Raw genomic sequence first — 27,871 nt, 5'->3', positions numbered from 1 at the left:
ATAAACTGAAACACTTTTATTATCTTTTCTTGTTGCTTTGCCAGTTTATTGTCTGAGGTGTTGTTGATGAGTTGCAAACTTAAGTTATTACTTTTGTGTTCAGGCAGTGAGGTTATATTTAGGTACCAGTCCACCACTCTGGTTTAAGATTTGTGTCTTCACAGGTATACTTCACTTGATAGATTAAGAGCCCCATCGTGCGGGGGGGGGGATCTGCCTGTGGGAGTGACAGGTGGCTGTGTCAGTGGATTTGCCTTTTCTGGGGCACTTGCCCCAGTGGAGAGACAAAACTGCCAGCATGCAGCCACGACAGCCCTCCATATCGCTGTCACTGGCATAGTGGGACGGGACAGGGACATAGCCAGGAAAGGAGCTGTCATTAGTCGGCTCCCTCCTGGCCATTTGGAGCATTATGCTGGCAGCTGACCGTTCAGACTTACACCTCCCTTTTGGTGGTGTAAATCTGTTAAACCCAAGGGGGGTTCTTGGCAGCACGGAGCCTTTCACACTTGTGAAACCTCCCCGCGCTGCTAGGAAGCCTGCTGGGGTACTACAACCATGGCACACAGCCAGCCACCAGAACTCTTGGATGGACTGCCTGGTCCTGTCTAAATCAATCCTTTTCACTTTAATTCATTTAAAATCTATGTGAATATATATTTTTCTCCTATTCACTTTCTCAGTCCATCTTTGAGGACATGAATGGTAGTCTGTCCTTCCAGTAAGGGATAAGGGGACAGAAGAGATTACTACTACTACCAAATGTAGTATCTGTTCCCTAGAAACCAGGGAAAGAGGAGCTGGGGCTCAGTGGTAGAGCATTTGGTTGGCATGCAGAATGTCCCAGATTCAATCCCTGGCATCTGCAGTAAGGATCAGGTTGTAGGTGATGTGAAAAACCTCAGGCTGCAACCCTGAAGAACCACTGCCAATCCGAATAGACAAGACTAACTTTGATGGGCCAATGATCTGATTCCGTATAAGGCAGTTTCATGTGATTCTCTTGCATTGTATAGCTCTTGGAATACGTAAAACTGCATTGTGGGACTGGTTGATCCACTTCTGAGGAGTATGTTCCTTCTTTATACAATTTTTTCCTGTTGTAACCCTCAAATATAGAGTGGGTGATGGGGGTTATAAGCTAATCCTTGGAATTAACAATTAAAATGTCAATGACTAGAGCCTTGGAACAGATATCCAATCCCCAGCACTCTGCTGTATTCTCATGCAAACTGGCCATATTGTTTTGCTGCTCTAGCCTAACTTAGCTTATTTTACTCATATAAGGGTTGGGGGAAAGGAATGGTTTGACTGAGGCCCCTTCCACACGTGCAGAATAATGCACTTTCAATCCACTTTCACAATTGTTTGAAAGTGGATTTTGTTATTCCGCACAGCTGCGAAGTGCACTGAAAGTCGATTGAAAGTGCATTATGGCCTGAGTGGTCTTTGTGCAATGATCCAGCCCTTTTTGGGGGGAGTGCCCCATTTCCTGTTAGAGATATATTGGGTACAATTTGAGTTAGAAATCAAAAAGTTAGTATACATCTGTCTGTAGAAGCAAGTTAACTTTTTGTTTGTCACCAGTGTCATAACAAATGCATTTGTATCTCATTATTTGGACCGAAGGATATGTCCTGACTATTTTGGGAATGTGGCAAACCAATGTAATCAGTGTGCATGCTTGGTGTACCTTTACCCCCAAGAAATTCATTCCAAAAGTGCATGACACAAAATCAAAGGTCATAAGCATGCTTTTCCATGGTGCTAGAATATGACGCTTTCATAGGAAAGCTTCCTATGGCGATGGTTCCTTCGAATCTATGCTGCTTATTGTTTTGTGTTTTTTTTTGAAAAAAAATTGTTACATGCTATTGTTTTTCTCTGGCCTGTCATATTCATATTTTCCCTTTCCTTTCCAGTGATACTTTTAGGGTGAAAAAGTCACCGAAAAGATCTCCGTTGTCTGATCCACCTCAGGTAAAGCTCTTACAAGTTTTTGAATATTTCTTCACTGTTTCCAATATTGGTCTAATCAAGTCTATTCGGTGTAGCAGTTATCTTAAAATTCCACTATGATGATCAAGGAATTATCTTTAAGAATTCATTAGTATGCAATATTGAACCACAAGCTTCAGGCAAAATATTTACCCTTGTATTCTTGGTTACGTACATTGACAATTAAACATAAATAGTTTCCTTTTTAGCAGGCCAATTAATTTTCAAAGTTGATGATGCAAACTCTGTGATCCAGAGTTTCGGAGTTTTGAATGGTGCTAAATAGTTTTGCAAGTGTAGATATGCAGAACATTTTTAAAATGATATTTTCAAAAATTTAATGTTGACTGGGTGAGTTTGAAAGTTGAAAAATAAAATGTTAAAATTCTAGTAAACCTGAATGGACTAAATGAAACCGAGCCATAGGAAGAACTCAGTTAATTTAGGGAGAGAGGAGAGGACCACAGCTCAGTGGAAGAGCCGTTGCTTTCTATACAAAGGGTTCCAGTGTAAATACACATAATCTTCAGTTCAAAGAGTTGAGCCATAGGTGATAAGAAAGACTTCTGCTTGAGACCCTGGAGAGCCACTGTCAGTTGTGCTAGGTGTACTGTAGGAGTCAATATAAAGCAGCAGCATGTGTGTAAATTGGATTGCAGGTGGTTTTACTTGCCATCATTTTCTGCAGAAAACATATAGAAAATGATACAAGAGCTGAAAATCCAGATAGGGGATGTAGAGAAGCTAAGTGTCTAAATATTTCTTTTATCCTGGATGCCTCAGAATAGCCAGAACTCTCACAAAGATAAAAAGCCAGCATGTAAAAACATGAGTGAAACCCCACTAAATCCATTGGACAGTGGGTTTAAAAGGCTTTAACTGCTTGGGGTGGCACTGGTAGACAGCTGAAATCATTCTCTCAGGAAATATGGTTCAGATTTTTAAACAAAAATAAATGAATGACAATTACATAATCCAGATGTCCTATATTTAGCTTCCTTATCTTTATTAATGTTTAGTAAAGACATGTGATAAGATGTTAGATTACGTTATAATTTTCTTGAGGAACCTAATAGGTCAGAAGGAGAAGTTAACCTGTTTGTGATTAGCATAAGTAGTAGAATGACATCAACAGACATCGGTACATATCGAATGATAAAGTTAACTGAATTCGATTTTGCACATTTTTTCATTCCTTTCTTCTTTTCTTCTATTTTTTCTATTTTTTCTTTTTTTTTCTTTTAAGATTGTTCAAGAATATTGTTTCAAGAACATTGATTGTTGAAGTACTTAATTTGAAAGATGGATAATAATCTTTGTGTTTTTTAACTTCTTTTTTCTTTGTACCATAATAAAATTCAATACAAAACATTTTTTAAAAAAATGTTTAGTAAAGAGATGATCCTTGCCATTAGAACAAGTTCCAGTTATATTACATGTTCAGTGTTTTCAGGGATGTGACTTTTTTGTCTTTATATAGATCTGGAATAGGTAATATAGAGTTAAAATGACAGTAAGAGGAATCCAGAAATAGGATTGGAGTGGTGGGGAGGGGAGGGGGGGGAGAATTACTTCTTTCTTTGCAATGCAACAGTTGTTGTACATTTGTTCTCCCAGGAGACCATGCCACTGCCCACGACTGAAACTTCCTCCATTGTATCTACTGTGGTTCATGCAACAGATGAGGAGAAACTTGCATCTTCCGTAGGCAGTCAGAAGTGGACATGTATGACGGTGGACTTAGATTCAGATAAACAGGATTACCCTCAACCATCAGATCTTTCAACTTTTGTAAATGAAACGAAGTTCAGCTCCCCTACAGAAGGTAAGCTAAGTGGGTTAGTGGCAGACCGGTATTTTATTTAACATGAAAAAGGCAAGCAGAGAACAAAATGTTATTTCTGATTCTGTTTGCTTAACTGCAAATTGGCTTGTCTCATTTAATTCTGTCTCCCCATATATTTAGCTTCCTTTACTGTCTCACATATATTAAATGTTGCATTCGCCTGGCACAGCTTCTACCTTGGATGTGATCCAGAAATTACTGCAGTAAATAGCAATTAATTTTAATGGGAAAGCTCAAATTCTTCTTTTAATCTTAAGATATAGGATGACAGATGTGCCCTTGGATTCTTCAGCTACTGCTTGTAAGATCCTTTTTTAAATCATATATAAAATAAATAAAATCTAGAAAACAAGCACAACAGGAAAAACTGCCATATTTCTGCCTGTTGTTCTAATCCTTAAAAAAACTTTCTGTTTTTCATTTAACAATATAAAAAGCAAAAAGAACAACGAAGCCCCAACTACTGTTAGTATTCATTCCACTACCAATATGTTTCTTGTTCATATTACTAATAAACTATCAATATTATTATAACATCTGATAAAGATGGTGTTTAAATTAGGGAGCCCAGATTCTTCTTTTAAATCCACCTTAAAGGGAGAATCTGAGGTCCCCAGATAAAACAGTATTGAAAGTGATGCTGTTTTGGGGTGGATTATCCCACACCCTGAAACAACATCACTTTCAATGTTTAAACTAGGTACATCAGATTCTCCCTTCAAATTCCATGCCAAAGGGGGTGGATTTAAAAAGAGAATCTGGGAAAATTTTGTGGGGTGCCTGCTGTCAGGGGTACAATTGTTAAACTAGCTGCACCAAACTTTCAGGGTATCTTTGAGAGACTATCCTGATGATACCACCCAGGTTTGGTGAAGTTTGGTTCAGGGGATCCAAAATTATGGACTCTCAAAGGTGTAGCCCCAATCTCCTATTAGCTTCCATTGGAAACAATGGCGGATGGAGGCACCCGCTTTGGGAGTCCATAACTTTGTACCCCCTGGACCAACCTTCACCAAGCTGGGGTGGTATCAGCAGCAGACTATCCTGATGATACCACCTAGGTTTAGTGACGTTTGATTCAGGGGGTCCAAAGATATGGAGCCTCAAATGGGTAGACCCATCTACTATTAGCTCCCATTGGAAACAATGGGGGATGGGGCACCCCTTTTGGGGGACCATAACTTTGGACCCCCTGAACCAAACTTCACCAAACTTGGCTGGTATCATCAGGAGTGTCACCTAACGATAGCCTGAAATTGTGGTGCTGCTAGCCTAAAAACTGCGCCCCCTGCAGGCCAAAAACCAAAAAAAACACTTTAAAATACAAAAACCCACAAACGGGGAGGCGGAGCTTCAGACATGCAATGGGGGGGGTCTGAACCCGAGAACCCCCCCCCCCTTACCTATGTCCTTGGATGCTATGGACTATAATTCAAATAGTGTAATTCAGAACTGGAACAAATTCTTTTTAAATCAAAGACATAGTCAAAATATATGTAAGTTTATTGATTTAACACTTGTGACCTCCAAAGGGACTGTAAATACTTTTCTCCTTATATCCATTACGTGCAGATTACTTGTAATTAACAGGTAATGTTTCCTCTGAGATCATTTAAGTATAATAATACCTTCCCTTTAGACTTGCCTTGATGCTACAGTGGGAAACTTAGGAGTAATTAAAGTCTTGTTTCAGAGACTATAATTTGCACCACTCTCGCATGTGCTTTAAACATCACTCTATTACCTAAAGCTGCTTTGTAAGCACTTTTTATCAACTACACCTGCATTGCCTTGAGTGTGTTTCTTTACCACTCCACTAGAATTCTCCTTCTTTTGTATTTCAGTGTAATTAAGCATTTGAATGTGCTAGGAACATGGAGAGAGAAAAACATTCCCAAAAGGAGTATACTAATTTCATGTGATTTTTTCCCCTGAGTTTGCAATTTAGAATCGTTGTGTTTCGAATCCTGTGCAGGATGATTCTTATGAACTCCAAAGTCAAATTCAATGGATTTTGAAAGTAGTAGGGAGTGAAGCAGAAGTAATTGCACTATACTCCTCTAGAGGACACTAATGCAATGTCAGCTTCCAGTGCTTATAGGCAACAGTAGGACAGAGATAATTTATTAGTGGTTGCCAGTATAACATTTTGTGGAAAAGTTATGAGTAAGCCGTACAATTAATTTCAGAGCTAATGTGACTTTGTACTGCTTTAAAGTTGTTTGTAGGATAATATCTGATTTCCTTTTTGCCTCTAAGAGTAGTTTCTGTATTAGTGATATGAAAATCTCTGTAAGGGGATTTACCTCCCCTCCTTTGGATGGTGCTGCAAGTGGGTCAGTCATTCAGATCATTGGTGCATGTAATTAATTGTGCCATGTTTTCTGTTGTTGAGCTAAAACATCTTAAATACAATGATAAAAATATTAAACCTGTTAAATTTTTCCAGGGAAACCCCCAAATAATATGTCATCTGTACCCACCAACCTCTGGTGGTAATACTGTCATTCCAAAACAGCATATAGTAATGATTGTGTGAACAACTGTAAAAATGTTCCTGCAGGAGTAATTTTGATCTGCTTTTGAGAAGTGGATATCTTAAGGATGTTTTTCTGTCATTGAAATAGTCCTCAATTGAGCTAAAGCACATCTGGTTCTGTGATGTACAAAGGAACTGATTATGCGGAGACAGTGAATGAACTGATTATATTCTAAACTGATCACAGTACAGTTTGCAGTTCAAAAACAGTAACTAGGGGCCAGCTTCATTTCTACTTTTGGCAACAGTTATTTTTCCCAATTCAAATAATGGCTCAGAACGCTCTTCTCTAATGTTAATCAGGGAAGTCGTAGCTGCTTTATTTCAGGGAAATAGACTTTCAGACAATGACTAAAGGCTGGTGTGGCCTTTATTTACATGCAGAAGCTAATACGGGAAGAGACTTGCCCCTGCACCCAAGGAAGAACCTGTGACACAAGGCTTGGGTGTTTAGCTTGAGTGCCATAACTTTATTGACAAAACTGCAGCTTAGTCCAAGCAAACCTTTGACACATTAAAGCATGGGGAGGGTAGTCCACCAGTAAAGAGGGTCATTTTGGGGATACACCTGTTGTCTCAATGCCTTGCTAGACAAACTTAAGAATCGTCTATCCTTCTTACAGGAACAGGACAAGCACCATTCTCCTGGCTAATGAAGGCATAGGATATTTCATTCTGTTTTATAAAAGACTTAGTTGCTCCACTCTCCCAGTTAAGACTGAGTCGTACTCTTCCCAAGTTTCAGCCATCTCTAAATACATTGCAAAATACATTCATCTCAAAATACAGTATAAATTTCCTCAAAATTGGGGTGGGACTCTGTGTTCAACAATAGGGACTTGTCTGGGAACAGCTAGAGTTCCATGTCAGCTCCAAAATAGCAGTATGAAGGTTTGATTTTCAGAGAAGAAGAAGCAAGGCGGTTCTCAAACCATACTATGCAACTCCACATTCCACTTCCTCACCAGTCATTTTTCCCTGCAGTGAGGGAAATATGCATCTGGAGGGATCAGAAGCTGAATATAGGGATTCTAGAAGGAAAAGGGCAGGCATGCTAGAGTTTATGTGAGGCTTTAGATATATCTTTAAGTTTTATCTCGCCATTAGCTCAGCTGATTTCCCTTTGCAGAACATGTTCTTCTCTGGAGGAAGACTCCCTAGACTGCAGGAAGCCTCCACCCTGAAGTCAGCAAAGTTGTAGGATTCAGATCTGCTGTATTTATAATCACAGATGCTTTATTATCACTTGGCATATTTATCGTGTAAACTGTCTTTGGAAGCAGTGTGCTGAAAAGCAATCCAGAAATCTTTTAAATAAATATAGCCTAGCTCTTCTGTGGCCTTATGTTCTCAGCTCATTGTAAGGACAAGTAATGACCGTAATTGTTGGACAAAAGTGAATTATGGGAAAGAAATAATATGTATGCTCATCAGCTTGTAGAACTCTTTTGACTATTGCAGGGAAAACTGAACCCACTACAGATTAATGTAAGTTACATTATTTGCGGTATGGTAAAGGAACACTCTTAGCACTAGGGGAAAATCTGGTGCTTAGCTGTTTCAGGGAAGAGAATGCAGGGAACAAAGGAAGGTAATCTTGTGGTCTTAAGAAATGAATGAATCACATGCAGTCCTTGTTTGTGCCAATGGACTGTGATTAATATGCAAGGGAGAAAAATCAATATTGTGCACGCTCTAATAATGTTGATTTTAATGCTCATTAAGAATGCACCAGCCATAAAACTTTGGGCAGTGTCAAGAATGCTTTACCACCACATTAAGTTCTCTTCCTTTTTTATTGCAGAACTGGAATATGGCAATGCGTATGAAATCGAATATATGGAGAAGATAGGCTCCTCTATCATTGTAAGTTTCCACTGTGTGCATGTCTGATTGTTTCCTCTGAACACTAGAAGGGGTATGCACTGATGCAATATACAGTGTAAACACATTAGCCTCAGTCTACTGGCTTATTTAAATTCAAAGAAACCAACAAACTTGCTGCCTTATGCCTCTGCTTTGAGTGAAAGCTGAGGGATGACAGAGAAATTTAGCATGTTGTGACTTTCCCTTGGTAGTTTAGCGCTATGTAATTAGTTGCATCACAGGGGATTGACAGCTTTGTTTTAATAAAAAATGCATAATGATGTTCCTTTTGTTTTGACAGCAGGATGATGATGCTCAGACAAAGCAGTCTTTGTACCTCATGATTGATGCACAGCAGGAGAGTCCAGTCAAGTCTCCTCCAGTCCGGCTATCAGATTCTACGACCCCTTGTTCTGGGTACTTCACAGCATTATTAAGAAGAATAGTTATTTATCAAGAGTTAATGTTATCATCATAATTATAAATGGGTCCACTAGACCATTGTTGTTGTTTTTCCTTTGTGGTTATTTTTTTATGAAGATTTTATTTTTTACAGATATAAATGGAGCAGAAAAAAAGAAAAAATATATCGAAGCAACTGTTATTAAAATTATATCAAAAGAGAAATAAAAGAAAGAATATACATATCATATAATAAACAATGATATAAGAGACAATAAGTGATCAGAGCAGTTATAAACAGTAAATAACGTCATGATAATAGCATTAAATTGTAGTTATTATAATAATCTTAGCATAAATCATAAGATATTCTATATAGTATTAGATAAACCATAAGATGTTCTATATTGTATTAGATAATAGATAAAAAGGCTTGCAATACTGATTGCTATTATAAATTTCTAAAAATACTTCCCAAATATTGAAAATTTAAATTCAGATGTTATCTATTCATAGTATATTTAAATGCTTTTCCCACCTTGACACCTTTTCAATACAACATATCAAGAGGATATTAATAATTCATATATATTTCATTAGCTTCCTTTTCTGCTTCCCATTTTTTTTGAATAATAGAAGTAATATGCTTGAAATTATTTTAATTTGTCTTTTATTTACTTTGTTAGTTTTTCCATTACTGCATATTCAGCTAGTTTATTTTCCGAATCCTATCTCCATGGAGCCTATCTTCTTTCCATTTTGCTGCAAGTGTAAGTCTGGCTTCCGTTACCATGTATCTAAGCATGGAAATAACTTCCAAGATATTTGGAATATTTTTGGCAGAATGCCTAATGGGATACTCTTGACTTCCACTGTAAATGTAATTGTTAATTTTTTCTGAATATTGACATATAACTCTTTCCAATTTTTTTGGTCTTTTTGCATATTACATATGATAAATAGTGCAGTCCACTTTTTTACATTTCCTTTTATAATTCTTTTTCCTCTTCTCAATATCCTTTTGAGTGATATACCACCAATAAACCATATTGTACCAATTTTCTCTTTGACTGTAAATTTTATATCTTTTGTCCATAAGGTTTCCCATTGGTGGAGAGATATTTCTTCCTCAAAATTTTGCATCCATCTAATCATACGTTTTAACTTGTCAAACTGAAATAATAGCTTGTAAATTTATCCTAATAGATGTTCTTTTTGCTGCATTATCACCTTTTCAAATTCAGTCAGCTCCCTTATTACCCTTCTTATGATATGTGTCCTTTTTAATCTTGAAACTAGCTGAAAATATAGTAGCTGTTGTACTTTTTTGTTTTCATCCTTCATCTTTTGCCAAGACTTCATTTCTCCTTGAGAGTTTAATATATCTCCATATGCTATAAAATCATTATTTTTTCTTCACAATCTTATCATATACTGGCCCTTTCCACACAAACCTTTAAAAACATTTTCAGACAGAAAATAAAATGATTCCTCCATAGGGTTCTGCATTGTTTTTCCCCTTTACATTCCAAAAATGTTTTGTTTTATCTGAAAACCCTTGTGTGAAATGTTCTCAAAACGTCTTCCTTTGCTGTGTGTGCATATTTAAATTGTTTTATCTTTCCTGCTGCATTTTTCACACCTTTGTGCTGTGTCTGAACTTTTTCCTTGATACCATTTTATCGCGTCCCTGGGCTCATTCCGTCCCCTCTTGCCCTTTTTATTTTTGTCAGTTGTGTTTTTTTTAAAAAAGCACAGTTAAATCTTTGAAGCATTGCTCACACAGCAACAGAATCCATGCATCAAGTTTTCATAGCATTGATTCCACAAATAGCCAGAAAAGGGGGAAAAACCTCCGTGCAGCAGCAATGGAATGTTTGAAGGGGGTGAGTGGAAACAAACAGGAGAGATCGAAAACATTTTGCAAACGTTCTGCAAACATTTTGGGTGGCTTGTGTGGAAAAGGCTACTGTTACACTATATTGTTATATTATCACATCCTGATCTTGAAATTTTTGATAAGCTGAGGTCCATGTAACATTTCTGTTAGCCAGCTTGAAAGCACAGTGTTTTATCTTGTTGTAGGTCAAGCTTTGAAGAAACAGAAGCCCTGGTGTCCTCTGGAATACAGTTACAACATCCATCTTCACTGTCCCTCTCATCTAATCAAGAGACACAGATACAGTCATCTGAGAAATCAAAAGGAAAAGAATTGGAGCCCATGACCTTAGGAATCAATTCAAACAACACTGACATGGTAAGAACTATTTTTGATTCTTCTACTTTGGTCTACTAGCTCAAGGGCTGATGACTGCTGGAGTGAAAAAAAAACCTTCCACTTACGTTAAAGGTTTTTAATAGACAACCGTTGCTTTGCAAGAACATCAGTGTTTGACTTTTCATTACTTTTAAATAGTTTTCTTGACAAATTCAGGCACTTACAATATTAATGCCTTATTTTCTGCAGGCTTAATTAGAACCTCTTGAGGCATATATATATATGTGTGTATATAAACAGGCTGATGCATGCCTTCCCTAATGAAAAGTTCTGCTAGTTTTTGTTACTTGTTCTGTATCCTCCTTGCCCTTTAGACCCTACCTGAGGACTCCTTTCTCTCTGCTGATGCTCTTCTCAGTAGGATATCCCATCCACCTTCAGTGTGTGATCAGCTTCAGTATCTAGAGCCTGACTTAGCTGAAAAGAATCCCCCAATATTTGCTCAGAAACTTCAGGTTTGTAATGAAAGTCTGTCAGTTGTTCCTTGCCTCGGGGTTTGTAAACACCAGTAGAAGGCACATGCCAAACTTACAACACAAGCCTTCTTCAAACCCATCAGAAATATTTTTTTAAGTGAGATCTGTTCTTAACTTCACATATTCCCAATGATCAAACATTTCTGAAAGTGTTAGAGTTGGTTCAGAGGGTCATGACCTCATCTGTTAGAATATAACATGAGCATATAATTATGCTCCAGTTGTGTGACATAGTCAGCTACTTTTTTATGAGTAAACTGATTGCATCCACAGCAAGTGTTGGCATGTACACCTTGCATCAAATGTGGTGAATTGCACATGTAAAACAAGGCTAGTTCTATGCTTCATTGTATGTCAACACATCACAGAGGTTAGTCACAGAGCCAAAATACCTTTGAAACAATTGCTTGAGTATGAAAATTCCCACTTTGTACAAAATGGTATCTTCAGGTACATACAGGCAGCAACAACATTTTACTCAAACTGGCTAACACTATACAATGCTAAAAGTGAATCTAAGCAGAATATATGGTGTTCTGTGTTGCATTTTCAATGTATTACAAATACAGTGAATTAAAATGCATTTGGTGTCATTTCAGAAAATTCCCTTAGCCTAAGTGCATTTTTTGTAATAAAACTTTAAAAATTCAACTGGCTCCGGTGGGTTTTCCGTCTGTGTGGTCGTGGTCTGGAGGATCTTGTTCCTAATGTTTCGCCTTCATCTGTGGCTGGCATCTTCAGAGGTGTATCACAGAGAGAAGTCTGTTACACACTGTGTCTAGTGAGAAGGGAATGTTTAGTGGGGAATATATATATATATATATAGTGGGGAATATATATATAGTCGCAGATGCGACTACAAATGTAAATGGACACACAATACAATGCACTCAACCACACCTTTGCATATCCACCCAAACACTTAATGATTGGTTCCCCACCCTGGGACATGGACAATATACCACACTAAACTTTCCCTTCTCACTAGACACAGTGTGAAACAGACTTTTCTCTGTGATACACCACTGAAGATGCCAGCCACAGATGCAGGTTTAGTGTGGTATATTGTCCATGTCCCAGGGTGGGGAACCAATCATTAAGTGTTTGGGTGGATATGCAAAGGTGTGGTTGAGTCCATTTACATTTGTAGTCGCATCTGCGACTACATATATATTCCCCACTATATATATATATATATTCCCCACTAAACATTCCCTTCTCACTAGACACAGTGTGTAACAGACTTCTCTCTGTGATACACCTCTGAAGATGCCAGCCACAGATGAAGGCGAAACATTAGGAACAAGATCCACCAGACCACGGCCACACAGCCCGGAAAACCCATCAGAACCAGTTAAATCTGGCCGTGAAAGTCTTTGACTACATTTAAAAATTCACTTTTAATACTGCTTGGTTTTCAACATTAATGGTTGAAATTGCCATACTGAAAATAATGTCTGGGCAACACCACCTCTTGGTGGAGACTATTTGGATAATTGGAGGTATGATTCTTTAAAACTGCTTCAGTGGAGTGTTGTTTATAAGGAGCCAACACTTTCTAAATTGAATGTGTGGGAGGGACTTAAATAGTGCATCTAAAGTAGGAATCAGATTTTTTCAGTCTGATTGACCTTTTTAATTGAATTGAATGAGTATGCTTGAACTATAACGGACAGCTGCTAAAGCAACTTGCAACTAGGTTCAGGCACGCGCACGCACGCGCGCACACACGAAAGTATGTTTCATTTGTACCCCCTGAGCAAAGCTATATCATTTTTAAAAGCTCTTTCTGCTCAGGTACAATTGATCGTTGACCCTGCCTTACAAGAAATGCTGGCTTGTGTTCTGCTGATGTTTCAGGCCTTCAGGGAACCCTGAGCTTGAATATGTTTGTGTATGTGTTGTAGTATTCATTCTGTGACCATGAATATTTACTTTGCATCCTGAACTTAATGCATTTTTCCTGTGTGTTGCTCACAATCCACCAACCACCCCACTGACAGGAAGAATTAGAGTTTGCTGCAATGAGGATAGAAGCTCTGAAGTTAGCCAGACAAATTACTCTGTCTTCTTTCAGCTCCTTAGATACTGAGGTATCTGTTACCTGCCTGCGGTTTGTGTGCTGTTGATCACAGCTTAAGAATCCAAAATGCTGCTTTTATTTTAACCACGTTTCTCTGAGTGATGCTTGGTGCTTTTGGAACCTTAGTATTAAAAGAGAAATCAAGAAGCATGCCAGGAGTCTTCCTCTAATCTTCAGTGCCTCTACTTTGCAGATATACTGTGGATACATTTCAGAATTACTATCAAATATCTTGGAACTCAGGCACAGTTATAGTTGAGATCCATTGTCTTTCACTGTCTTGCTTTTCTCACACTAATACACTGCCTGAAAAATGACTTTAGTGTGGGTTTCATTTTAGAAAGATTTTAATGACCAACGCACATGTTCTGATGAATGGCCACAGTTTAGTCAATGTCAGCATTCACATATATATGTAAGAGATTTCAGAGAAATTTGGGGAATGTCCAAAAAATCAAAGCTGCTTCAGTTACATAAATACAGAAACTTCTGTTTGTCCGAGATAGGATAAATAGTTGTTAAATGCATTCCTGCAATTTAGTGCCAGTATTCATGTTAGATACTGTCATCACCCACCTTTGGGTATGGATTGCAGTATAGCATTGTTTGAAAAGGAAGGAACTTTAAATGCATCACATAGCTGAAGAAAGAGCAGCAGTGAGCTCTCTAGATAGTTGATAAATTAAGAATTCACTTTCTCAACCTGTTTATGGGTCCTTTTAGTTATAACCTAGCAGGTTATGTGCTGCCAGATGTTGTCCTGAGATCGAAATGTGCCTTAGTTTATGAATGTGCTTGTTCAAGTTATCTGTACAATGAAAATGGGGAAAACCAAATGTTTCCAGTATGCTCCAAATTCTACATGGGCATACATGGTTGCTCTTTCAGGAATAATTTTAAAGACTGTGTCTTAAATATTTAGGCTTAGGTGTTCAAAGGTTAAAAGACCAATCTCAGTGTGGGTGGGGGGAGCCTTCTCACGCACACATCACTTTTATTCTTTAAGATCTAAAGTGTTTCCTTCCTGATACGCCCACAGCATGCTGCCTGACGCTTTGTCGGTGTGATCATCAAAAGAATGAGGTTGCTTCTATGATGCATGGGGTCAAAATGAGAGTTAAGTGTGAATTCTCATGTAGTGGATTTGATGTCTGCAGCTGTCCTAGAAGGTCACTTAGGGCTGTGTTTAATGCAAAGATTACAGCTTATGGGGGTTGAATGGTATATGTGTGGGGATTTTTTAGCGTTTTTATGCTAAATGCTGAAGCCAACAGAGTGTTGCTGGCATGTGGTTGGCATCCTGCCACAAATAAATGTTCACTTGCAGATTGAGAGGATATTGTACTCATATGTCTTTGGAACTAATTTATTTTTTATAATACATACTCAGGCTGCTTTTAAAGTAGGAGATTACTGTGGCGTTGGATGTATGATCTTAATCATCATTCAAATCTTTGCATCACAGCACCAATTTGACTTGGATGAGATTAGAGTGTAACTTTGCTTTTGCCAGTCCTGAGCTAGCTGATTCAATAATAGTCTGCTTGGTTTTTTTTAAATTTTATAAATAGTTTTGCATAATTGTATAGTCTGTTGGTTGGTTGAATAAATGTAAAGGGTTCAATCCCAATCTTGTGGAAGCCAATTTCAAATTTTTCATTGAGTTGTAATGGGGGTTGATTCCATTTACTTTTTTTAATGTATTGAACCGGTAAGTATTTGAGACCCGACCCTGTGCTTGGGAAAAGGCCTGGGAAATTTGGCTGATTTTTTCATCAAAATATATTCATCTGGGCTGACGCAGAAAGTTATTGTGGGTAATTGCTGTGGAATCTATCTTGTGAGTTTCCACAAATACCTATTTTTTTTACTAACATTGTTTAATTTTGATATTAGACCTTTGAATGAAATGGATAAGAGCTTTGGGGTTGGGTGTCATCACTATATTGTACTTTGTACAAGCCACAAAGAAGTTGCAGTCTTCATTCTGAGCCAGTGCCTACGTGTAGTGGTCAAGTGGCTAAAGCAGGGGTTGACCAATTGGCCATGCTGGCAGGGGCTGATGGGAATTGTAGTCCATGAACATCTGGAGAGCCGCAGGTTGCAGACCCCCGGGCTAAAGGGATGACAGACCAAAGCTGAAACCAGTCAAGACTGAGGTGATGCTGCTTGATAAACTGGAGGGGGGGGGTTCTTTACCCTTGGGTTCAGCTGGAGGGGGATAAACTGGAGGGGGGGGTTTCTTTACCCTTGGGTTCAGCAAAGAGCGTGGACCATACTTTGTTGCTACATGATCATGTTGATGCTGTTGTGAGAAGTGTTTCCCCCTCCTGAATTTTATGAAGAAAATGGCTTTTTACATAAATGTTGCTGAACTCGCCATGTGGATTCATTTCTCCATAACTTTAACAGTGGACCATCATAATGGGCTCTGTGTTCTTGAAGACAGTTCAGCAGTTTGCACAGAAGGCGGATGCTCGTGTACTAATTATAGGCGGGAGGTTTGATCACTCCTATTTTACTTCCTGTGCATTTGCATCTGTGGGAAATTCAGTTTCTTGACTGTAGGCTGTAAAAATTGAGATTTGGGGGCCCACACATCTAACTGGTCATCTCTCCCTCTGTGAGCCTGGGTGCTAACTTGGAGCGCCTCCTGAATGTCCCATCCCTGAAGCTTACTAGATGCAGTGCTGGAGCATGTTGTTTTTCAGTCATGGTATCTGCTCTCTCAGATGAGGTCCAGTGTCGGGGGAATGCCATAGTGTTGTAATGCCATTTTGTTCAAAGGTTTTTTAAAGTAATCTGGGAGTGGTAGCTATGTTGTATAGGGTTTTATTGCTTATTGGCTTGCTTTTATTGTTTTCATTTTTTCCCAGTATTGTATTTCAATATATAACTAACTGTTAATCATTTTGGAAAATACCATGGATGTTTTATTCTCTTTGGAAGGAAGATGGCAGCAGAGTAATTGATACTCAATTGGTTAAACTAGCCACATATACATCCCTTTCTGCCGGTAGAAAAATCCTGTTTTAATAGCCAATAAGGATGGGACTATAGAGCAGTGATAGAAACTAGTCAGACATACCCTTCCCCTTCCTCTTATTCCTTTTCCCTTCTCTACTCCCCCTTCCTTCCCTTCCCTTTTCTCTTTCTCCCTTCCCTTCTCTCTATTTTCCCCTCCCCTTCCTTTTTATTGATTAAAAAATGAAATATTTTAGAATTTAGGATGTGGGAGTTTATCAAGGTTTTTGTATCTATCTTAGGAAAGGGTTCCTTGTCGAGACACCTTTCCTTATTTTAACCGCTGGGGAGCCCAAAGATCAAATTACATGAGCGCTTTTAGTCTAATTGTAGATATTTAAATTACTGGTGTTTGATTATAGTAGGGAGTTGATTATTAAATTGCAATTTTACTGGTAGTGTTTTATATTGTATAATACTATTGTTCTTAACTGCCCTGAGTCTGGCTTGCTGGCTTAGGGTGAGATATAAATTTAAAATAAAGCAGAATTTCCCCACAATATATATATATATCACATAAAAATGACAATCTCAAAAGGTAGCTGTGTTAGCCTGCTAGATGCCAGTAGCACCTTAGACACCAACAAGGTTTTCAGGGTATGAGTTTTTGAGAGTCAAAGCTTCCATCAATCTTTAAAACCCATATCCTGAATATCTTGTTGGTCTCTAAGGCGCAAAAAACTGAAGGGAAATCAAAACCCAACAGATATAATAAGCCAGGAACCAAAAAAACCCCTTTTTTGTCTAAATCTTTTTTGGTTCCTGGTCTCTAAGGTGCTACAGGACTCATAACTAGCTGTAAAATGTACAGTATACAATGAGTATACAATAAGTTGATGGACCAAGGAAAAATATGACAAGATCACTTACTACCAGAAAGTTGAATATCTGATTGTCCTGAACATCCATAGTACAAACATATCAGCAGTTTTGGTAATACGGATTTATACATATAAGTATTTCTATATAGTTGATCTTTGACTATTTAAACTATTTTATCTAAAATCTGCCATTACTGTGGCAAAGGACTTGTGTGACTTGTGCCATTAATTGACTTGTGTTCATTAATTGACACTAAAAATCTGATAGATAGATCGAACGAACAAACGAATGAACAAACGAACGAACAGATGGCTATGTGGATTTAGCCAAAATAATTACCTTCAATTAAATAACACCTCCTATATAACAAAGGGTGTTTAAAGCAGAGATGTCTCCTAATTAAATAATTGAGTTGATCATTTGCCACTTTATTGACTACATTTGTATAACAAACTTCAGTGTCCAAGATTCTGGAGTTGCGAAGTAAAGCATAACTCATTATTATAGACTATTAAAATATATTTTCATTGATAGTTGTTGCTGCAGGAAATTTGCCATTGGAAACTTACCATGTTAATCAGAGCTTTACATTGTTAGTTCCTACGGTTAACTGTTCTCTTTAAGCAGCCATTGCAAAGGTCAAACAAATAAATGATGGATGAATCTTCAGGAAGATGCAATGACTTACAGTAGCTAAGTAATTAATGCAGATTAGTTATAATAGGATCTGCTGGATGTCTTTGCAGCAACCTTAATCCAGTTTGGTAGAGGGTAAAAACCAGAATGGATTTCTTTCTTTTTTTAAATATCACATTACTGAGTTTCTTTGCTATGGTGTGACAGAGAAAAAATCCTGGTGTCATGAACAATTTCACCATGAAAATTAAATTGTAAACACGCTATTTCGTATAAAGCTGTGACACTGTTGGCCAATATCAACTAATAATGTAGAACAAGTTACTTCCTAAAATGGCTTCATGAGAAAACACTAGAGTAAAATTCCAGTTTGCTTAAATAAAGTATCTTGCAATGAAGCCCCTATGAAAGGGCCAAGAACTTGAAAAAAAGGTATGGAAAAGTCAAGAAGGGTGATATTGGAGGAAAGTTCCAATATTTCTGGATTGACTTTCTAGAATAATAATAATGGTACTGCCATTTAATAAAAACAATAACAACCTTCCTGATCTTCTGATATGGAATTATAAGCTATAATTTTGCCAGTGCATGCCTCTAGTACCAACTGATCTATGAGTGTTTTTGTGGCATAGGCCATGATTTGGACTGCTGAACTGTGCTGGCCCTAGTAAGCTCTTACTCTGTAGTATAGTCCCTTATTCTTTGCGATACTTGGAGTTTTAAGAGATGCTGAACCTGTATACCTAACAGTAAATACAGGACACGGTGTGTAAGAAAAAATCCTGAATGCGCTGTTGTAAAGAACTGTGTATATTTCACAGAATAAAGAAAATGTAAATCATATCTATTTAAACATTAAAACATATACATGTTATAAAATGTGATGCATATGCATTCATTACATTAACAGAGAACAATAAATATTGTCAAAGTGTGTGAAGGACATGACTTAGGAATCTGGTATCATATCTGGTATTATATCCTCATCAGAACAGTATAAAATTGAAGTGAAAATGAAATTTCTATAGTTAAACATTGCATCATCCTTAGTGCATTAGAGTTATTGCTTGCTGTTTTGAAATGTTTAAACTTAATATTTTGTGGAGTGAACCAGAAAATTCAGCAGCTGTGCTGATTAAAATCAGATGGTGAAGAAATAGCTACCAAAATTTCATTTTACTTCAATCTTGTATTCTTCTTTACAACAGTGTATACATTATGATGCTCATAAGAACATAAGAATGAGCCTGCTGGATCAGACCAGAGTCCATCTAGTCCAGCAGTCTGCAACTCACAGTGGCCCACCAGGTGCCTTTGGGAGCTCACATGCAGGATGTGAAAGCAATGGCTTTCTACTTCTGTTGCTCCCGAGTACCTGGTCTGCTAAGGCATTTGCAATCTCAGATCAAGGAGGATCAAGATTGGTAGCCATTTTGGATTTTGTGAATCTGTGTACCTGACACTCAAACTTTCTCTGCAAACAAGTTAAAGAGTGGCTATTCCAGAAGGTAATGGCTGTCATGGGTCCCAGGCAGAAATAATTTTCAGCCTTGCTATGTGAGATTCATGGCCTCAGTCTTTCACCTGGAATCTACTGTAATGCAAGAATATGTTCTACTGCTGAACTTCTGCTCTCTACATCAAGAAATACCTTTAACAAAATATTTACAAGGTGGTTTGATATTGTCAAAGCACTGAAGGTCTGATCAAAACACAAACTATTTTCACATACAACATTTATAGTGCAGTCCTAAGCAGAGTTACATCTTGCTAAGGACAATGGACTTGGAAGGGAGTAACACTTCTTTGGATTTCACTGACACATGACTACGGACTCATCTTCACCCTCTTTAAATAGAAATCAACCCAAAAAGCTTCTTGTCCAGATGAGGTCCTCTGCAGCTTTTGATGTTTGCCACCGCAGCTTACTCTTCACACTTCAATCTTCTCCTGATTTAGAGTAGACATTCTCTCAACAATTCCACTGTTAATCCTCATCAGCTGTATTTTAATTGGCTACTGTTTTAGTAACCATAAGTTTAGCACCATATTAGAAAGAAAGAAAGAGAGAGAGAGAGAGAGAAAGAAAGAAAGAAAGAAAGAAAGAAAGAAAGAAAGAAAGAAAGAAAGAAAGAAAGAAAGAAAGAAAGAAAGAAAGAAAGAAAGAAAGAAAGAAAGATGGACCATAACTGTGATTTTTAATTGATTGCATTCTGCAGCTCAGCCTACTGAGAGATTTAAATTGAAGACCAGAGTTCTGTAAGGTAGCTAGTAGAAATCAGCAGGAATTAATTATAATTATTATGAATGTTGCTGTTATCTAAAATGGGCACTTCATTTTGTATGTTCTTGAGATGACCTTTAATGGTTCGGAATCAATTTAACTGGCCCACTGGACTGTAATTCCAAAATTCATATTTTTAGTAGCATGGACATGAAGGCCTATAACACTCGCAAGATGGTTCACAAGCCAAGAGCAGCCATCAGCCCTGTATAGTCACCCCCAAACGCAATCATATAAAAACTTTTATATAGTTTTTTTAAAAAAAATTAATATTTTTTTCCAAAATCCCATTCAAATATTTACCTGCCTCCAAACTGAGCCAAGTGACAAACACAAACTTCTCAAGGGGAGCTAGGACAACTACTGAAAAGGTTTTGCTCCTAGTGGATGCTCATTTGTATCCATCTGAGAAGGTATTCTGCAGAGGATATGGACAGCTTTGGCAGCTCATGTAATCCAACACCCAATCTTATTTTTAACTGGGGGCATGGGGAGTTTAGTTTATTGTAGTTACTCTTCACACTTCAAGAGCCCCCCTGACTGTTTTCACACCACCCTGATGCTGTCGACTCCACTGGCACCCTACCAGTCACAGGGTGCAGAAGAATGAAAAGTGTGCATGGGGGGACAGGAGGGGAATTCACCTTTTTTGTGCCAGCTGAGCACATTCATGGCAGCTAGAATTCTCTCAGGGGAGGGGATTGCCAGGTCCTCCCTGGCAGCCAGTGGGTAGGGGGAGAGGGCAGTGGGGTTGGACTGCCAGATGCAGGTTGAGAAATTTCTGGAGATATGGGGAGACCCCTATGGGGTGCCATGCCACAGAGCCCATTCTCTAAAGCATCCATTTGCTCCAGGGGAACTAATCTCTGGAGCTGTAATGGGGGGGGGGAGAATTCTCAAATCCCAATGGGAGGTTGGCACCCCTTCTTGGGAGGGTCCTGGGGTGATAAAAATGCCTCCCCTCCAGAGAGGAGGGGGTGAAGCAGGTGGGGGTGGTGGACTTACCAGGATGTGGGCGAAACGCTCCTCCAGCTTCCCTGTGCTGGGCATGGGCTACTTAGGGGGCAGCTGGGCCGAGGCAGTGGGCTGGCATTTGCCCTCCTTGACCAGAGTGGTTTCCATTCTGCTGACCACATTGCCCATCCTGAGCAGCAGAGGGGGGCACCCCATGAGACAGCCGCTTGCAATAGGGAGGGCTGATTTGGTGTTTGCAAGGCAAGGTCCAGGATGCTGGTTTCAGTGCCAGCGCTTGCAAACAGGTGGAAGGAGCAAGCAAGGCATGCATTTTGCAAAAAAGGGGGAAAGAGCCTTTTTCCTCACAAGTCAAGTGATGAGTTGCATTTTTTTTAAATGGGGAAAGCAGCACCGTGGTTTGTTTCTGAAGACTTGGGAAATGGGTTGATGTTTGTCAATCGGGGGACGAAGGGGAGGTGGGGATCTGCAAGCCCCCCAGTCGCCAGAGGATATGGATGGTTGGAAGGGAGCGAAGTTCATGCAGCGGGGAGTGACAAATGAAGATGATGAGGGAAGGAGGCGAGAAATTGGAAGATGTGAGAAGAATGAAGACATAGTTGACCTAAAATAATCTAAAGGTCAAATTCCAGGACTATAAATAGTTTCCACATACAGAAATATTTGATTTAGCTCTGACTACCATTGCTTTTCCAGTGGTAGTACATGGTTTCAGTAGATACCATTCTGGGCTCTGCCTGTGTCCAACCCTGCTACATTTTAGTTTCCAAGAGTCTTCATGGTACCTCCAGATTGATCATCCTATACCCTTTTCAACAAAAAGAATTAAGTAGAATTATAACTGAATCCACCATGTGCTGGACCGTCTTTGTTTTTGAATGCTCTCCCTGGGTACCAGTGCCTACTTAACAGAACTAGGCAGACAGTGGGACCCAGGTGGAGCATTCTAAAACAAAGACGGTCCAGCACAGGGTGGTGAAGTTACAATTCTACTTAGTTCTTTTTTGTTGTAAAGGGTATAGCTGAAGCAAGGAAGGTGATCAGTAGGAGATATTAGCAGAACATAGAGTTCCTGATCACTAACACGCTAACCTCTAGCAGTAGCAAGACAGAATACAGGTATCTCCACAAGACTTTTTATTATGCAGTTGTTTATAGTCTGCCTTTCTCAGTGAGACTCAAGATAGTTTAAAAGTGCCGTGATTCTTCTAAGTTCTTAGTAAGGATTTAGTTGCTTCTCCAAAACTATTATCACACGCAGAGCAAAATGAGCTATATGGAATGATGATCTTCTTGAGAGAGAACAATGATGGCTCAGCATCTAAAAACAAGAATCCAACAGCTCTGGTCATAAAAACTAACAGAGAACAGTGCATAAAATATGGCTGCTATAGCTGTTGCTTCTGTTCTGTCTGGATGGCTGACTTCTGTGTAACAGTTCTTGAAGCAGCTGAGTGATTGTCACTTTCTGCTGTTCCGTTCCACTCACATTAACATCTGTATATAGCACCAAAGTTATATACAAATGGATTTTTACATTTTCCACTCATAACTCCACGTCTTTTGATGTTCTGCTGTAAAATTGTCACTAGCAATAATAGTGGAGCTTGTTGTTAATAGTCAATTTCTTAACTTCTTTTAATAGAGAGAGCCTGCGGTGTCATCGGATGTTTCCATCTCTAAAAGTACACTTTACTCCAGGATAAGCAGCTCAGAGGCAGAGAATACCTCTGGTTTGCTTTATCAGCAGCAAGACTTGGATTCTGCATTGCAAGTTGCCAGGGAAGAGGTAATTGTCATTTCAGATTAGAACCTTATGCTACTTTATTAGTGGATTTGCATAAGTATAGTTCCTTGGAGATTGATTTACTTCATTTTTAAAACTGCTTGTAAAAATATGAAGCAGTTAAAATGTTGAAGTCATGGATGGGTTCATGAATACTAATCTCTAGAAGTTGACAGAAAATTGGTCAAGGGGATCACACATGCTCTTCTAAAACTCTGTCCTTCTCAGACATGAATTCTTGCTTATGATACTTAGGTACAACTTGACACCATGTGTCAATGCCTGCTATTGCCAGCTATGACTAGGGCATTCAGTATTCTAAAAGTGAAAGCTGGTTGAATAGCAGGAGGAGAAAAAGGGGGTCAAGGTGCAAAGGAGAATAATTTATTTGCTCTGGTATATCATTTCATGATGAGCTTCCTCATGTCAGAAACTTCTCTAACTCCCACCTTGGACATTGTTCCCCTTTCCCCTCTTCTAATTACAATCAGGGTCTTCTTTTCTTCCTGATGGTTGGTTAAATGACAGCAGTAGCCATGGTTGGTTAAATGACAGCAGTAGCTGACCCTTCGAACTATGTCATGGAAAACTAGATCCTATCAAATGCTATTGTATTTTTGATGATTTTCTGTGTGGTGATTATTTGACGGAAAAAAACCTTGCACAATTAGAACATTCATTTTGGATCTCTGTGCAGCTGTTTATTTTAACCAGAGTAGAAACAACATAATCAGTGATGAGCCATCTCTCTGTGCATGTTTCCATGTGGCAGCTTCATTTTCCTAACATGATCTTCTGTTACTGGCCTTTGTCTATGACACATTTGGCCAACAGTTTTGTTGTGCTTCCTGAAAGAGATCAGCATGGGCTTCTGCTCCCCTGGCTTTCTGTCAAGGCTGAAAAACAGTCTTATTTTGGAGACCCTGTTTCTTTAAGATATAATAAATGCTTTCTTTTGTGACAGGTCGTAACTAAGGAGAGAGAAGTATCAGAATGGAAAGATAAATACGAAGAAAGCAGGAGGGAAGTAATAGAAATGAGGTGTGTATTTTTGGGTTCTTTCTAAACCATTTTAAATGAATTGAATTGCTCCTGTGATGGATGGAAAGTATGGCTTGGGTTTGTGTCTTTGTGTAACTTTTGACAACTGTCTCTCAGTAATTCTAAAGAACGAGCAAGATTCCTATCAGACATAGTACACCTAGCCTTAAAAGAGAGGCTTGTGCAGACTGTTTGCAAGGATCTTTTCCCTCAGCCTTTACTATTAACTGAGAATATGAAAATATGCTGGTACTATTTACATACATATTTGAGAGGACTACATGTTAGTCTGAGAAATCAAGCATCTGCCATATGGATAGATACTGTTTTGAAATCTTTGACCTGGTCAAATCTAATGGACAATGCACAGAACACAAAGAAAGGCCTAAACCTCTTTGGCAAACCATTGGGCAATTCACTCTTACTCAGTTGTCATCGGCACTTCCACAGAACACCATGGTGATTTGAGTGTCACTGGCTTTGGCATCCGTCCATATTGATCAAAGTAAGTCCAACAGAAAGTAATGTAGGATTTTGATCAAAACCTAGGTCACTTTTAATTTAAGGGCCTTATATATTGAAATAGTGAAATTTGTTTCTATTTTGTGGATCTGTTCTCAGCCTCTTAACTAGTCTCACTATATTTCACACACACACACACACACACACACACACTCTCTCTCTCACACACACACACACACACACACACACACATACACACATACATTTGGGGGAAGGGGCAGCACAGTAACAGTGTGATCCTCCACAGAATTACACCCTTCTAACTCCACTGGAAGAGTGTAATTCTGCTTGAGATTGTACTGCGGGTCATGCAAAGAACATTGAGAACTCGCTTGGCAAAATATGACTTGTCACTCAAAAACTAGGGATCAAGCTAGTCACATTTCATTAGCCTGATTCTCTGGAAAAGGCATGGATCAGCTGCTTAAATCAGATTTAATCTGCTTATTCTAGCTAGCCTCTTCTTGAAAACAAATTCAAAGCAGGATGTGAGTGTGTGTTTAAAATGAGGACAATGCTTTGGAATAATAATTTTTGCTTCGCAGATTTTAATTTTGTAAATTGAATGGATTTTGCTGTGACATCACAGATGATTTTTGTAGTTTTTTTCCCCTCAGAACACAGTGTTTGTAATATAGATACAGGATTAGGCAATGCAGTCTTCTGTCTCTATGCATAGCCTTCAGTTCAAAATTGCCAACTTGTAAGAATTCACTTTTGCATAGAACTGCAGAAGAGCAAAATCTGCCTTATATTCAAGTCACTGACAGATCTCTTATTGGATTTTAGTAAGGCTGATTCATTCTTGCTCTAAAGTTAGGAACTATTCGTAGTTCTGTTAACGCAAGTATTTTAGTCAGTTTAGTTTAGATGTTTTGTAGCTTTGGAACTGTTACTTTGCATTTGGGTGTCATGATAAACCTTAGTTTGGCTGTTTTATGTTTTCTGGAGTGTGTTGCCATGGTCTGGTAGTTCTTGCTCCTAATGTTTCACTCACATCTATGACTGGCCAGTTGATTCCAGTCGTGAAAGCCTTTGACAAAACCTTGGTTTGTTTAAATCAGAAATTATGCAACAAAGTGTAGTTATAAAAGGCTTTGGTAGTGCAGTATCTGCACTGGAGTTGGGAGTGCAGTATCTGCACAGTATGTACACTTTTGTTCATCAGTTACCTTTTTTGTCCATCAGTTGTCCATCCTCGTGCATCACGTATGGCTTTTAACAATAATTGCTATAGCAATTAATAGTTCTTCCATAGTGCAATTGGGAAAATAGGGTTTACTAGAAACTGGTAGAAGGAAAATAGGAAGGACCTTGAAAATGTACTCTGCACTTTTCCCTAAAGGATTGTAGGGGAGCAGGTTTAATAAAGAGTGTACTGAGATGAGGGGAAAGTATAGCTAGTGAACAACATCATGTAGGTTCCCCCTTGTGAGTGTTCCAGTTTGGGACCAAAGCAAAACAAAATGTCTGTGTGGAAACAAGTAACACATTCTAGTTTACCAAATTTTGTTCGGTGTGCTTCTTGGTACCTCCTTACCTCCCAGCAGAGAAGCAATCCTCAGGCACTTATAAGGGCCACTTTGCTCATGAATTCAGACATTGTGACATAGTAACACAAACCTGGTTAAAAGACATTTGTCAGCCTATTCTGAAATCCCAGTTTGTTTCTTGCATCTGCATTCAAATGACATAATTAATCAGGATTTGATTAAAACATGGTTTCTCATATTGTCTGAGTGCAACATTTGAGTTCCATACAAGTAGTTAATTTTTTCCTCATGGTGATAAAGACTACAAAATTAATTAGTGGAGGCTCTATTAAAACATACTCTGAAGATTATCCTCTGAAGATGCCAGCCACAGATGCAGGCGAAACGTCAGGAGAGAATGCTGCTAGAACACGGCCATACAGCCCAGAAACCACACAGCACCCAAATTAAAACATATATTTTGCATGCAAAAAGCTTTGAGATTTTTCATAGCTTCAAAATTTTCAGGAATTTTACATCTTGAGTAATAACATTTTATTTATATGCTGCCATCCTGCTGTCAAAACTTGGCTCACAGAGGTTTGCAATGAGATATAAGTATCATCATCACAATAATAATGTAAAATAGAGAATTTATTTATTTGTATTTATTTATTATTTTATTATTTATTATTATTACAGTGTATTTATTTATTATTTTATTTATATGCCACACTTCTCCATGGCGGGCTCAGGGAGGCTTACAGAAAACCAGTCTAAAACCAAATTTTAGGCCTTGATAGCACTATAAAACAATTTTACCTAAGGGAAGTGAACGCACATGGAAAGGGAATGTTAAAAGGAATAGAGACAGGGAGGCCAGATACAATAGAAAATGTTGTTGCTATCCTCAACCATAGGCCTGGTGGAATAGCTCCATCATACATGCCCTGCAGAACTGAGACAAGTCCTGCATGTCCCACAGGTCTCATTCAACAGGGCATTCTATCATAGCTTTAAAGGTCAAAACCAAAACTTTGAATCTGACTCAGTACTCCATTGGCAACCGTGCAGCAGGCAGAGCATTGAACGAATGTGCTTACGCTATGTGGTTCCAGTAAGGACCCGTGCAGCTGCATTCTGAACCAGTTGGAGTTTCCAGGTCAGTCTCAAGGTCAGCCCAGCATAGAGCAAGTTAATGATAATCTAATCTGGAGGTGACCATTGTGTGGATCACTGTGGCTAGGTCAAGGTATGACATATAAGGGGCCAGTAACCAGGCCTAGTAAAGATGATAGAATGCCAGTTTGGCCGCTTGTGTGACTTAAGCCTTCATACATAGTGAGGTACATAGTCAAGTTATCACGCTCAAGCTCCTTACTGTCAAAAGGCCCAGCCACAGGACCTCTCTCCTTACTGGATTTAGTTTCAGCCTGCTCTTTTTCAACCTTTTCACCACAGCCTCCAAACAACTTGCCAAAATATCTGGGGCGGAAGTCTGCACGGAGGCCTTCACGGAGGCCTGCACAGAGGCTGGAGTGTAGGGCTCAGGGGGTGGGGCTGACCATCGCCAATCCCCACCCCTGGCTTTCATGCAGGCCTGGGGAGGCCTGCACGGAGGCCAGAAGGGTGGGGCCTGGCAGTGCCGGGTGGGCAGTGGTGTAGTGCCAATGTTCCAGGGCAGGGGCAGATGTCACTGTGGCAGGTGCACAGGGCGTGCATACGCCCCAGGCGCATTTTCGCCTTGCTCCACCTCTGCAGGTGGGACTCAGTGGCGTGTGGCTAGGTCTTTTGGGGACATGGGTGACCCCATGCTGTATGCCT

The 27,871-nt window shown here is 39.0% G+C and overlaps 1 protein-coding gene across 17 annotated transcripts in view; it reads left to right on the top strand.

Moving 5' to 3' along the window:
- The window catches only part of TACC2 (transforming acidic coiled-coil containing protein 2), a 175,982-nt gene that overhangs the window by 134,685 nt on the left and 13,426 nt on the right, over positions 1-27,871 (top strand). For 4 of the 17 annotated variants that reach the window (XM_048506345.1, XM_048506327.1, XM_048506332.1 and 1 more), the window contains 9 exons: positions 1,923-1,977; positions 3,610-3,823; positions 8,188-8,249; positions 8,551-8,666; positions 10,737-10,908; positions 11,244-11,384; positions 13,409-13,498; positions 22,872-23,015; positions 23,977-24,053. In XM_048506345.1, the coding sequence (XP_048362302.1) occupies positions 1,923-1,977; positions 3,610-3,823; positions 8,188-8,249; positions 8,551-8,666; positions 10,737-10,908; positions 11,244-11,384; positions 13,409-13,498; positions 22,872-23,015; positions 23,977-24,053 (1,071 nt within the window). Of the gene's footprint in view, positions 1-1,922; positions 1,981-3,609; positions 3,824-8,187; positions 8,250-8,550; positions 8,667-10,736; positions 10,909-11,243; positions 11,385-13,408; positions 13,499-22,871; positions 23,016-23,976; positions 24,054-27,871 lie in introns of all 17 variants that reach the window. The other 13 variants (XM_048506328.1, XM_048506333.1, XM_048506331.1 and 10 more) reach the window with 9 other exon arrangements.

The sequence above is a fragment of the Sphaerodactylus townsendi genome, linkage group LG08 (assembly GCF_021028975.2).
Source record: "Sphaerodactylus townsendi isolate TG3544 linkage group LG08, MPM_Stown_v2.3, whole genome shotgun sequence".
NCBI classification, from domain to species: Eukaryota; Metazoa; Chordata; class Lepidosauria; order Squamata; family Sphaerodactylidae; genus Sphaerodactylus; species Sphaerodactylus townsendi.
This window is presented reverse-complemented; position numbering and strand designations above follow the sequence as displayed.